Genomic DNA, 13,399 nt, shown 5'->3' with positions numbered 1-13,399 from the left:
ATTAAGTGCAGCAAACGAGTATGTGTCACGGGAAAACTGAAACTAAGACCAATTTATCGGGAATTACTTTGGCGCAGTACCACAAAGAAGTTAGCGCCCCCTTCCTTCTCCCCCGATAGCTTTCTCTCCATTTCCACAGGAAGTTGTCCCCGAGTTGTCCGTTTTCTGGGAAAACCCGATTTTACCATATTTTTCCGCCCCTAATAGGTTTCAGGAGAATCGGGCTCACACCTGATTTCTCCCCGAATGGACCCTTTCAAAGTATCGATCTGCACAATTGTGGGTGTGACACTCCGTAACGGATTTCAACCTGACGCTTACGGTTCTCAACCAGTACTTGTTGGAAGCAAGTTCTAGAAACACAGCTTTCGAACTCATTGACTATTGGCAAGACTCTACCGCTCGCTTCCCTAGGCTGGCAAATGCTGCACGGACATTGTTATTCCTAGCTACCAGAAGCTGTGATGTCGACAGAACTTTCTCCCGGCTAAGGTACGTTCCACGATCAGGCAGGTCTCGAAGGCACACCGTCATGTCGCGACTGGAGATGATAATGTATGTGAACAAGGGTGTGTAGAAAATCGATGGCCAGCTTTCCACGAATAAAATGTTTCATTTCTTAGAAGTTATCAATGCTCTTTACTATCATTATTACAGATTTTTTTTTCCAATTTCAGAGAGCATCTGCTAGAGAACGCTGATGTCCCTCCGATTAGCAGCCTGAAACAAGCCCCAATTTCAACGCATTAGAGAAGCTCGTGAGACTTTCAGATGAAATAAACTGAGTGTATTACATAGCACATCTGTAACTTTAACTCGAAAAAAACTGCATTCTGAATGCTCTTACAAAAAACAAACCGATCTCTCAAACAATAGCACCCGCTTTTTACCTCCTTCCTATATATATATATATATATATATATATATATATATTTCTCCACTTTCTTTCTTTCTTTTCAAATTCTTTATCTGTTTCAATGACCTACCACATCCTGCCCTTTGCTTTCCGAGGTTTTCTTGACTGCCAACTCTTAGTTCTGTCTTACTTTCAACGAGCCCCTCATTTCCTATTCTGATTCGCTACATGCATAGCGAGGGCCTCTGTTCTGGCAGTCTTGGTGCCAAGGGTAGCTTAAGAGGGTTCAACGCATGTCGACCACTCTCGACATGTCGTAGACACTCGAGTCACGGCCCGGGGGTTAAAAAGAGGGTCTCCTTCACCCCGAGAAGTCGAAGTGGCGCTGGCTACCACCTCCAAGCACAGGAAAAAAATACATTGACATAAATACCCCAGAAAGTGGAGGGGAAAAATAGCCTCGCCGGTAGCGTAGTGATTATCGCACCAGACCGGTATTCTGGAGGTCGTGGGTTCGGATCCCACCTGGCGGGCATTTTTTCTCCACTTTCTTTCGAAATTCTTTGTTTCGATGACCTACCATATCCTCCCCTTTGCTTTCCGAGGTTTTCTTGACTGCCAACCTTTATTTCTGTCTTATATATACACACAAAGTAGAAGTACGCTCTTCGGAGACTTTATTTCCAACGTTTCGACCTGAGACAGGTCTTCCTCAGGAAGACCTGTCCTGAGGAAGATTCCTGAGGAAGACCTGTCTCAGGTCGAAACGTTGGAAATAGAGTCTCCGAAGAGCGTACTTCTACTTTGTGCGTATTCCTGCAGCAACTAAGGACTCCACTTCACGACTATATATATATATATATATATATATATATATATATATATATATATATATATATATATCACACGAGAACGAACAACCCTAAGTATAGTGCGGTGGCAGACAGAGCGCAGTGGTGCCAGCCGAGCGGGGGCCGTTACACGGGCGACTCGGTAACACACTCACCTCTCCGCTACACTGCGGGCACCCAGCCACTCGTAAAGATCGATTCCAAGCCAACCCTCCCTTTTTCACCTCGTATTTTGAGAGAAAAGCAACGCGCGAGGCAGCCAAGCACGTTCACCCGAAGAACGTAAAGTCCGTGCCGCACTCGACCGGAAAGCCACCTCGGTGCGCCGTCCGGCGGGCCACGTAGTCGATGCTTCACAGTGCCGGCGCCGTTATTTCTCTTACCTGCACCCGCTTTGGAGACGCCTCGGTTCAGTTTGCACCGCTGTTGCCTTTGTATGGACTGCACGTGACCCCGGGGTCTTTTGTGTTTCAACTCCCGTTGTGTCTTTCTCTGCTTATTTCAAGTTAGGAGGCCTTTTTGGCTGATTGAATTTGTTCCATCTGAGTGAGACCTTTTTTTAGCAGTGTCAGGCTGCGCTAACTTATTGCTTAGTGTTCTGGAACGGGGGTGGTCAACCACGACGGTGTAACGCGGCATTGTAATAAGGGATAATTGTCAACCACGACCGGACGTATACAAACGCTCTTAGCTTGCAGGGACATACACGCGAAAATAAGGAGAAAACCTGCATTGGGACTTAGCCCGGGTAGCTTGTGGTCTTTTTTTTTTTTTTTTTGCTAATCAAGCCGGAAAGTGGAAATGACCGTGTGTAGAATGTCTGTGCACGTAAAGATTCCCGCGTACCCTAATTTAATATGCAGCCCTGCAATACGGCGTGTACCCCTCTGAAACATTCTGTGTATACGGAATTATGGTAATACAAGATATTTACCTTTGCTGACACAACACCGAAATAAAAATGGTGATATGTGCACAAAATAGATGTAATAGAGTACATCATTGCGTAAAATTATTTTGCACACCAGGTTTATCTATGTAAAACTGCCAGAAACGTGAAATCACGGTTTGTAGAAATTCCGTATATACGGAGTATACGAAAAACTTAAGGAAAAGAAGTGGTGCCGTATGTCGCGCTGTAATTAAAACTGAAGCACGGAAAAATTGTCAAACGTTTGCTCTGACAAATCATTTGATTCTTCTATTTTTGAAAAGGCTTCGTGCATTAGTTACACCCTGGGGCGCATACCCCTTATAAATTCCGTATTTACATAATTCCGTATCTACGGAACATTTCACCAGGGATCTTGAGTACGTTTATAACACATACGTTGCAAAAACTGCCTCCATTTCCCGCTGTTTTGGTTTCTAGTTACTTTACCTACGTATTAGTCCTTAATTTACGCGTTTGACCCGAGGTTTTGTGTGCCTTGTATTTTTAAGTTTCCATTACGTTCTTTTATTTTAAAGCATTCTTACACTATGCTCGAAAGTCCCCAAAAGTGCTTCATTTTCTGCAAATATTGAAGAAACACGTTAGTGCGTTGTAATGATCGGGAACCGGGAAGTAAAAAAACACAACTACGGAGGTTTGCGTTTTAGAACGGAGCCCTTTGTCGCCCGTTCGTGGGCTGAGCCGCGTCGCAATCGGCGTAACCGAGCGAACGATGGCTAGACCGATGAGTGAAAGAAAAAGCGAACGATGAAAGCCAATAAAGGAGGAGAGTGTCGCGAAATTGGGGGGAGAGGGCGGTTCGCCGTGGCGGCGCGAGCCAGCGCTCTCCGAAAGTGTGCGATGGGGGACGGGAGAGGGCAGTATACTGTGCTCGTACGAAGCTCTCGACGGCGCGACGCTTGGCGAAAACGTGAGGAGGACGTGCGCGCGACGGTGGTGCGCTTTCCCTGCCTAAGATGCGGGTCGCGGTCCCTTCCTGAGACGCACTTAGAGGCTCATCATCGCTGCCGTCGGGAGAACCCACGAGTGGGCGCTGCCTCAGCGCACTGCTGCTGCGCCCAAATATTGCCTTAGGGAGTATCCTAATCGGCAGCCGAATTTTTTTCAAAAACATTTACGCCCCATTCCATTGCGCTACGCCAAACAGCTGAACCTCGGAAAAACTGGCCAGAAATATCGCCTCTTTCGTCGTTTCGATCAAGATTAAAAGTAATCTCGCAAGCGATGACCGAAACGTTCATCGGAAAGTTCTACTCACAGCACGAGATTTAACGACAAAAGCTTTGAACTGTCATAACAACGAGTCTGCACGGGCTCGTGTAAAGATTAAGGTCCCTTCTTTTGAGCGTTAGTTTCTTCTTCGCACGTAGTCTTCTGTTTAAGGTCTGCCGTACACATAGTCTATACTACGTGATAAATTTACACAATTTGTGGCGCCCGATGCAGGTTACACGCAGTTTTCTTGGGCAATTTCAATAATGAACCGCTTAGAGTCTCCTGTGGCGCAGTAATAAATTCTGCACGTGCCGGCGTGGCCGTTGCTCGCTCTGGCTACTCTTTTTGAGTGCTAGTAATCAGAGCGCTATCCTTATCTGCGCGTGATAAATGTTTCCGACATTGTTTTAAATCGCCATTCAAAGGCACGCTACCGCCAATTTTTTTTATTACTGTACGGTAACAGCGTTGCGAGCAGGAGGAAGGGGTAACATTATCCTCGGGCCGCCCGCCTACTCGTCCCTCCTGCTATTGACTTCGTACGTGCTTTTGGCCATCAGGCGTGTGGGCACTTGGTTCCCGTATGCGTAAATCAACATCCTTCTCCTTCACCTCCCGTCTTGCGTGTTCCCTGGGTGCGTCCCCATTTCGGGTCACCGCTGCCACTTTTGTCGCGACCCACACAGATGGGGCCAACACCCTTTGTAGACAAGTCCTTCGGAGCCGTTTTACCGTATAGGGTTGCGGTGAAGAGTTTGCGGAAGCAAAGTTGCTCGCCATGGAGAAATGCCACAGTTAACTGCTGGATAACTCATCCAATCATTTCAACAAACCGGAATCTAAAGTTTATTAGAACAAAGTTCGTTTGCCTTGTCATTAGAGTGGCACTGTTGACAGCGCTAGTGGCGGTGGTTCGCGGCGGTTGCCCTTGGTGACCCTTTTGCCTTGGACCACGCTTGTGCGGTTAGAGCACACGCGGCCTTTTTAGTGCCTGGGTGTGGTGATTACAAAAGGGAGGGGGAGCGAGTTGGGGCGAAAAGGAGAGGATTACGACTTCGCCTTGTATGGAAAGATCTCGCTTTATATCTCAATCGCGTGGTTCTTTCTTTCTGTCTTCACCCAAGTGTCCTTTTGGGAGTGTTCAAGCACCGGACAGACACGGCTGGGATTAATAAGAGACTAAAAAGGAATAAAGAAGTACACAAAAGGAAATGGAAGGAGAGAAAAGGAAGTTAATGGCCGGTGCTATGACCGCTACGTGCTTGGATTTGGAAAGCTGGCAAGAGGCCGAAGTTGTGCCCTCACTGATACTTTGTAGCACGCCTTACTTGTATCCCTATGTGTAGACGTAGATCATATATCCTTTAGTCTGTTTTGTTTAAGACTTTGGCGGCACAGAAGTACATAAATAACGATAACAAGTGTGTCATCCGGTAGTTGTCTATTTCAGGACTTCGAAAAAAAAAACAATACAATACCAAAAATCTAACACGAAAACGATATTTTCATTTTGAAACAAACATAAAAAGTTGACATTGATAAATTTGTTGATCCATTGCCTAAGTGATTGTTTAATTCTGAAATAGTTCGACCAACCACAATACACGCAAATCGGTCCGGTTGCTATGCTGCCAACTACAGCATGGAATATTTAACAGTTTTAAGCAGGTCGTCCGTGTATGTCTGCATTATTTTTTGTGCTGTTGACCTGTAGACAGTAAAAGTGCTGTGCCCATAAGCGATTGCTTACGACATAATACCGCGAGTACGACCATTGAGCGTACATCTCTTAAGGATAAGCTTTGTTATCCGTAAGATCATACCAAGGAGAGGCTGAGCACGATGCAGTGGCTAACGAGTTTAAAAAAATGCAATTTTTTGTATCTAAAAAATCTCACATTTGGAAACCCACCCCATAACGCTAGACTATCCTACTTTGTCCGTTTTCTGTTATCCGGAACCGGAAAGACTTAGAGAGTACTCTCATGTGCAAGGACTACTACGCCCGGCGTTATTTAAAGGGGCCCTGAAAGGCATTTTGAGCGCACTAAATGAACAAGCGCCATCGTTAGGTTGGATGGCCAACGTCATCTGTGTCTCGCGACGTGTTGGATGTGAACCGATCAGAAAGATAGCAGCTTCTTCCATGATGACCCCTGGATGTATATAGCACCTACCCCCATGATGACCCCTGGATCTGTGCTTCGCAGGGCATGCAGCAACAGCCGTGCGGCGCTGCGCAGCCCCGCTGGTTCTGGCGCTGCCTCTCAGTGCGGGACCTGCTGTTGCTTCTCTGCTCGTTCGCCATGCTGTCCGTCTACATGAGCTACCGCCTCACCAGCCTGCACCTGCAGCCGCAGCAGGACTCCAACAACGGTAAACGAGTTGCATTTCCCGCTACGCTCAAGTTTACACATGCCTTCCACGTATAATTATAGTATAACCATGAGCACACGAAGACAAAATACAAGTTGATCTTATACGGAACATTTTGTGTTTTATAGCGCCCCTATCGCTTCTCCGGCACCAAACGGTGCTTTATTCGCTCAGAAATTAAAACAAAAGTGAGTCATAATTGTCATTAGCTCGCTGAATCACGTCAACGACGCCGGCTTTGTGAAAGCACACAGGACTTTTCTCACTGGCCACCGTCTGTGTTCGTTGTCGCCGTAATAGAATACATTGGTTCTTGAGGTCGACATTTCGCTCCCCCTTTTTGTGAAAAATCCCGCTGGCCAGTCCTGGTCAAAACATGCGTATACACACCAACAAAATCAGAGTTCTATTGCTCTGCGTGGCTCTATTTAGGGGCATGAACTGAATGTAGACATCTGTAATAACGCCCAAGGGTAGTTGTGAAAGTCACGGCACGGGCTTATAAAAAATAAATAAATCATAAATTAACAAACAAATAAAAACGATCACGACTATAACCGTGACCACATTCATCAAACTTGTGCCCTGCATGCCCAAATACGGAAACCGAGGGAGGGGTGCGCATTTTGTATAAATGCGCAGCAATAAATAGGGTTTTCAGGATGACCACAGGCGATATCAGGAGAAGAAGAAGAAGAAGAAAAAAGAGAGGAAAGGCCGGGAGGTCAACCAGGTGTAGAGCCCGGTTTGCTACCCTGCACTGGGGGAATGGGGCTCAGGGATTAAAAAGGATGGGGAAGAAGAGGAAGAGATAGGAGTGGGAAAGCGCGCACTCTAGTCCCATTTCGGGCACTATAGTCTTTCACGCAAGTTCGTTTCACTCAGGAAACGTAAAAGGGCTTTCGTCGCCTTCTGCGAGGTCGATGGTAAAGACCGATGACTTAGAATAGTTTCCACCGTAAATGGTCGATTGCCCAATCGGCTCAGCGCGGTGGCAAGCGCGGAACTTATTACTTCGGCAGCCGGGAGGAGATTCCAGGGAGTTCAAACTTATCACAACTGAGCAACCACCAAGATCATCTTCTGATGCATGCACACCAGTTGTTGACGTGTATCTCCAACAAGAAATAAGACACAGACCATCCCCCACCAAAATAACCACCGTGGCGAACCACCGTGGCGAACCGCCGTGGCGAACCGCCTTCGACGAGGCCTATCTTAGCAGGGCGTTTCTTCGCTTGCAGCCGAAGCAAGGGCGTTAATTAAATTCGGGCCAATCCCGTATCGGAAGACCGCCCTTTAATTGCCAGGCCTCGGCGGTTGTGCGTCCACGCGATATGGTCTCAGGCAGGTGCTATATATGCGGGGCAACCCCACGGGAGAGTTATTAAATTTGTCACTCAGGCGAGCCTCATCGGCGGGGACTTCACGCGTGCCTGAAATGAGCCGTGACAGCGACTGATGCCCTACGGCGTAGAAGGCAGCGAGGACGCACGACCCGGGCATCTAGGGGACAGTTCATTACGTGGCTCAGCCAGCGCCCAGAAACCATCTCGCGCCCTGCGGTATCGCTCGCTGGCCATAACGCGCTTAGCGTAAGGCGCGACGCTTCGTAGAATACGCTCCAACACGTCATCTTGGGGCAGGTTTATAAGCACTTGTTCGTCACGTTTGTGCGGAGAAAGTTTTCCAAGCACCTCATAAATCATCTAGTTATAGAAAATCCGAATCGATTTTGAATGTGGAGCCACAGGGCTTTTTGGATGCGATCAGAACTTCGCTTACATAATTGTAACTCGACCACAGTTAGTTGACGAGGTGCTGTAAAATTAGCTGAGAGAACTTGACCACGTTAAGTTTATCTCGGACTTTATTCAAATGGCCTGTATCAACAACGTTGAAGAAATTTACGTTAAATTTTGGAGTGCTCGCTTAAACTGCACCCGGCAGTTTTTTCTGGGTGAATTGTTGCTTACCAACTAAAAACCAGGAAGAAAGGCATGCGTTGCATTGTTACAAAACTCATTGTTATGAAATTTTAAAACTGTGGGAACGTTCAGTAGGTTTCGGGACGGGCGTGTGTAATTAACAAGCACCAGTTATGCCGCAGAAATACGTGATAACACGTACGCCACACGACTTCGCATGCAGTTCAGACATGCTGCAAAAATTTTACAAGATTACCCAAGACCCAACATAAACAAGCGCTAATTTCTGTGGCGCATGTACTTCACACACGCAATAATTATTGCACTGCTACCGCTATTCAAATGTCCTCTATTATAATTCTGATACTCAGGAACTGTCAGTTTCAGAAGCGTATTAAACGCTGTTTACAACACCAACCTTAACATAGTCTGATTCTACACAAGAGCAACTGCATTGAATAAAATATGCGCTACACTAGAATTATGGATCACAAAGTCAGACACGGAGCTTTGTATTTAATGTCGTTAAGTATTACCGCATACTCACAATACTGCAAGTCATCTTATAAGTCCCCCGGCGGAAACAGAGCTCTACTAACGTACAGAAGGCTACGGACCCCAACAGCCTAAGATCGGAACTGGAGATGCACCGTGTTTTTCTACTTTTCCATAGCTTCCATCAATACGACATTTAAATAAAGAAAGACCCTTCTATCGTTACGGGAGGAACTGCGCACTGCATCTAAATGCATTAATTATATTGAAAGCGTTTATAGAGCCCTCTGGAGATTTTCTTTTTTACGTTCTATAGGCCTCCTCACCCGAATGTCTCGTCTAGGGCATCTTTTATTCCCCAGGGGACTCTGTGTACCGGGCAGGGAGACGTTGAGAGGTCGGTTTTACGATCAGAGAAGATATGCTGATGCGGAAAGCAGCAGCGGTGAGGGAGACACTAGTTGAACTTGGCGGTCATTGGACAGTGATGGATGGCGTGGTAGGCGGCTGCTGCTTCATAGGGCTTAACTTAAAGCAGTGGCTGGCGAAGAGCCGGCGTCACCTTTGTCGTGGCGTGAGCTCACCATCCTCATTCGAGCGCCCGAGTGTCCCAGCAGGGGGCATATGGGTTCTTACGTGCACGTCGTATGGGCTGCAGGAACGAACCCAGCCGTGAAACCCGCGTTAAACCTTCTTTCATCTGCATAGAAAACCTCGAATAGCTCGAACGTTAGGATGTTCGCACTATACTTGACTGGCATTTTTTGCTGAGGAACTAGATGCTTCAGATACGGGAGCGACGGCGGACTTTAAACCAAGTTACAACCATTAATTTTATGGACTGGTCTTCGCCCGTGCACGTTTAAGAGGCGGTGATATAGGGACCACGGGGCGTTGACATAGGAGAGGCCGTCGTATTAACAGTGAATTAGGCTCAATGGAAGTATGCTAAATCGTAAATTACAAACAAACGAGATTTTGTTTTTGTCCACTGTCTAGACCCACCCACCCAGCATCGCTGGTCATCCCTCTTCTTATACGAAAAAGACGGCGAATTTTTAACAGTTGCAAGGACGGAACACGTTTCTAAAGGACATTCCTTGCCATCGCGCACTTCTTTTTCCTAACTCATTAACCAGAAAAATTCGGGTTCCTGTATATATCGCCGCACTTCCTCTCCATCTACGCGCACCCTTTTATCGCCTAGAAGAGCTTCACTCCGTGAAGCCTGCCTTAGTACTAAGGGGAAATACGCTTCCAAAAAAACAGGAAGCAGAAGAGAAACACGGTGCCTTGCGCACTCTAGGACGGAGGTGTTCATTCCTCTTTCCCTAATGAATGGGCCCGAGGGAATTGCGAGGCCCAGACTGTCCCGTAATTGCGTTACAAAGGAACGCTTTCAAGATTTCCTGTCTTAGTTTCGAAGCGAGACTGCGTGACGAGGGAAAAGAAAAAAAGGAAAATCAAGAAGGTCCCTCTAGAAACCGAGCCTCCCGACTTAGACGGGTAAACCTCAGGTGTGGAAACTTACCGGTGCCGTGGTGGTACTTTCTGCAGCACATTGATCTTGGCTCGAGTGCTCTAGCTTTAGTAGTTAAACCAACATTCCAGGCTAATAATTGCTGTAAAGGCGTTTATCATAATTTTGAACGAATGTGTTAAATACGGAATAATACGCCTCGATGTACCGAATGAGGAGGAATAGCTTTATTTTCAGAGGGGGCATGAAAGCCCTGGTGGGGAAGGAGAGGGACACGGAGGGGGGAGGGAATAATCGAAAAGATATCACCTATCAAAATTCAGTCACTTCAAATGGTGGATAGCATTTTAAAGTCTATGGTTATGTAAAGGTATAGTTTGTAGATTTTGTGAAGAGGTAGGTGCTACGTTTAGCACAGGATGATGATGATGATTTTGTTTAATGGCGCAGGGGCTTCTAGGCCAAAGATTCAGCACAGGAGTCGGTCCAGGTTATCACACTAACTTGTAGAGACGACTAGTTAGTGAGTATTCAATAATTTTCTCTACCGCAGAGGGGTCTGCTCGAACGCGTTGCAAATGCGCTTCTTCATCTGCGGGTGGGGAACCGAGTTCCAATAGCGGCTCGCGACCAGCCATGAAGTGTGCACAGGGGCATATCAAATGATACGGGTTAGGTATCCCCCCTCGAAGTTAGGTTGACTCTTGTCAATCTCTTCATTTACGTCAAACTAAGATTTGGAAGGGCGACGAAGTGGCTTTCACCTTTCTATTATTCTTTTTATTCTTGCTTGCAACACTTATGTACCCAAAGGCGTTTGTTGGGATTTGCAAGGGCAGGCATAATGTGAGCGAAATCAAGGTTTCATTTTTTTCACCGTGTGACGACAGCGTCTACTGCTGTTCCCGCTTATCAAAAACGCATCTCAATGAGCATGAGGCATGAATAACGCATAAGAGCCGGTCATTAACTGCATTTTCCTTAGTTGTGGCAGTGGTTCGAGTTGAAGATTAATTGATCGGCGCCGCACTGCAGAGTTACGCTGAAAGATGTTGTTGTGCTACCAAGAGTTAAACAAGCACCTTCCCGCTGCTGCTGGCGGTGTCAGCAACGGATCCGGAAGTATAGATTCGTGCGGAATGAATTTACAGAAATGAATCAACAACAACCTAATGAAATAATTTAATAATATTCGTTACTAAATTAAATTTTTTAGCATTATTATTGTAAGATTTCGTAATTAAAGGTTTATTCATCAGCTATTCTGAATAGAGCTTCACAGCACAAACTGACTTAAAGGGCACTGAATAAATGCGTTGTGGCCTCTGACTGAGCGAACGCCGACAACCGGTACACCGTGCTCAACGAACAATGCGTTCGACGTTGTTAGGCCCGTCGGTAGGCTCAACATTAATATAATTACAGGTTAAAGGAGCACTGACACCAATTTTCGGCGTTAATATTATTGCACAGTTCGCTTCCTACACTCAACAGAATACCCTGGCTGAAATATGAGCGGCCTGCGACGCGAAGAACATAGTTCAATTGGATCTCATTTATCGCGCCGACGGAGCAGCGCGCGGAGCGGCACTCAGCAAATGGACATCAGCGTGACATCACCCCGTGAAGCCAAAAGAAGTCACGCGACAGCGCTCGTCAAAAACTCGTGACGTCACTTCACGCGCGCGGCCCCACGAGCGGCGAGCGGGCGCAACACCCTCTCAAGCGGGCGCCGGTGACGTCCGCACAAAGCGGTGAGGTCAGGCCGGGATTCTGTCATATGCGCCGTTCGGGATGAAAGCGCGGGAATTTGAAATAAACGATTTTTAGGCCGTTCAGTGTAATTAACTATAGCACGCTGAAGTATTTGAACTTCAGGTTCACCAGACCATTAAGCATCGATAAAAGCAATAAAAGTGTAACAGAAAATTCTCATGTCAGTGCTCCTTTAAGTCTAAATACACGAGTGATAAAGTATGCCTACTGAGGTGGATTGGCCGGTGACGATGGCCGATACCGTCAGAAACTTAAGGCCGTTTCACGAATTGTTATTTGGCGGTAACTTTAACAGGTGTACCCACAATCTACACATACACAAATAATGAGATCGGCCAGTGACAGTGACAGCTGCCGTCAAAAGCTGACGGCTGATTCAACAATTCCCTTTGGCTGCGAACGTCAGCACACCCACTCCGAGGAGCGCTCTGTGGAGTTTAACTGGACAATAATGTTTTCGCGTTCACAACTCATGCGACGTGCTCGGATGTACTCGGAGTCTTATTGTTTCCTTTCTGACAAGGTTTCCCAGAAACTTTATCCTGAATTTCCCACTAATAAAGAAAAGCTTCGAAATGAGAGGCGAAAATTTATTTCCTTTCGACGTTTCCACCGACAATTTTGTTCAATGAAAGTCGTGACAGAACACTAAACAATTGGATGCCGGCAAGCAGAAAACAAATCTACTTGTTTCTTGTTTTTGGAACGACGCTGCTTCCTCAATAAGATATCTATCGTGTTATGACACGTTTTACAATTTACGGTCTCTTCGGTGACAGTTACTGCCACAGCCATCGTTTTCAGAACAAAACTTCGCCCGTCTTGGATTCACTTTCCTTTACAAAGAGAAAATCGTCAACGGTATCAAGGAAATACATTGTAGCCACTAAAGTCTGTTCGGCAAGAAAAATAAGCACAATAAATACTAAGAAACAGCTGTGTTCACCCCTAACCCTGCCCTGTTAAGTGCTTGAGTTTGTTTCATATTCTTTTTTTTTTTGGTTTCTCAGCCTTCAAACTTGTCATATTTAACCACGGCTTATATTTTGCACTGCGTCGCGCTTTCGCCAGTGAGGCTCAAGCCAGGCGGAAAATAAATAAGCTTCTTTCCGCCTCCCGTGCCGTATACAATCTTACGCAACAACGAACCAACCTGAAATTCCCTCTGTGACACTTTCAAGAAATAAAGTAAGCTCGTTAAGACGAACTCAAAGGGACCGTGGAAATTTGTTGGTATAATCATAAATTCGTTTTAAACGAAAGTTTCTTTTTTAAAAGTAAAGCTTTACTACTTTCATCCAGCGGTTTCGCGGAGGATGGGCAAGTTAACTATTTCACCGGAGACACACCCACGGCGACACACCCCTCGAAGCGCATCGCGTGATTCGCCGGGGCCGCTGTCGGCGCTGCGCACCAAAACCCCGTTTTTAGTCGTTCTGCTCACCTAGCGGCGGCAGCAGCGACGGG

At 46.4% G+C, this 13,399-nt stretch overlaps 1 protein-coding gene across 1 annotated transcript in view; it reads left to right on the top strand.

Moving 5' to 3' along the window:
• The window catches only part of LOC144151637 (cadherin-like and PC-esterase domain-containing protein 1), a 139,675-nt gene that overhangs the window by 45,957 nt on the left and 80,319 nt on the right, over positions 1 to 13,399 (top strand). The window contains exon 3 of the mRNA XM_077682751.1: positions 6,088 to 6,253. Within this exon, the coding sequence (XP_077538877.1) occupies positions 6,088 to 6,253 (166 nt within the window). The remainder of the gene's footprint in view (positions 1 to 6,087; positions 6,254 to 13,399) is intronic.

The sequence above is a fragment of the Haemaphysalis longicornis genome, unplaced genomic scaffold, assembly GCF_048455015.1.
Source record: "Haemaphysalis longicornis isolate Haplotype H1 unplaced genomic scaffold, Haemaphysalis longicornis Haplotype H1 scaffold_9, whole genome shotgun sequence".
In the NCBI taxonomy this organism is placed as follows: Eukaryota; Metazoa; Arthropoda; class Arachnida; order Ixodida; family Ixodidae; genus Haemaphysalis; species Haemaphysalis longicornis.
The sequence above is the reverse complement of the archived record's forward strand: the minus strand, read 5'-3'. Positions and strand labels throughout refer to the sequence as shown.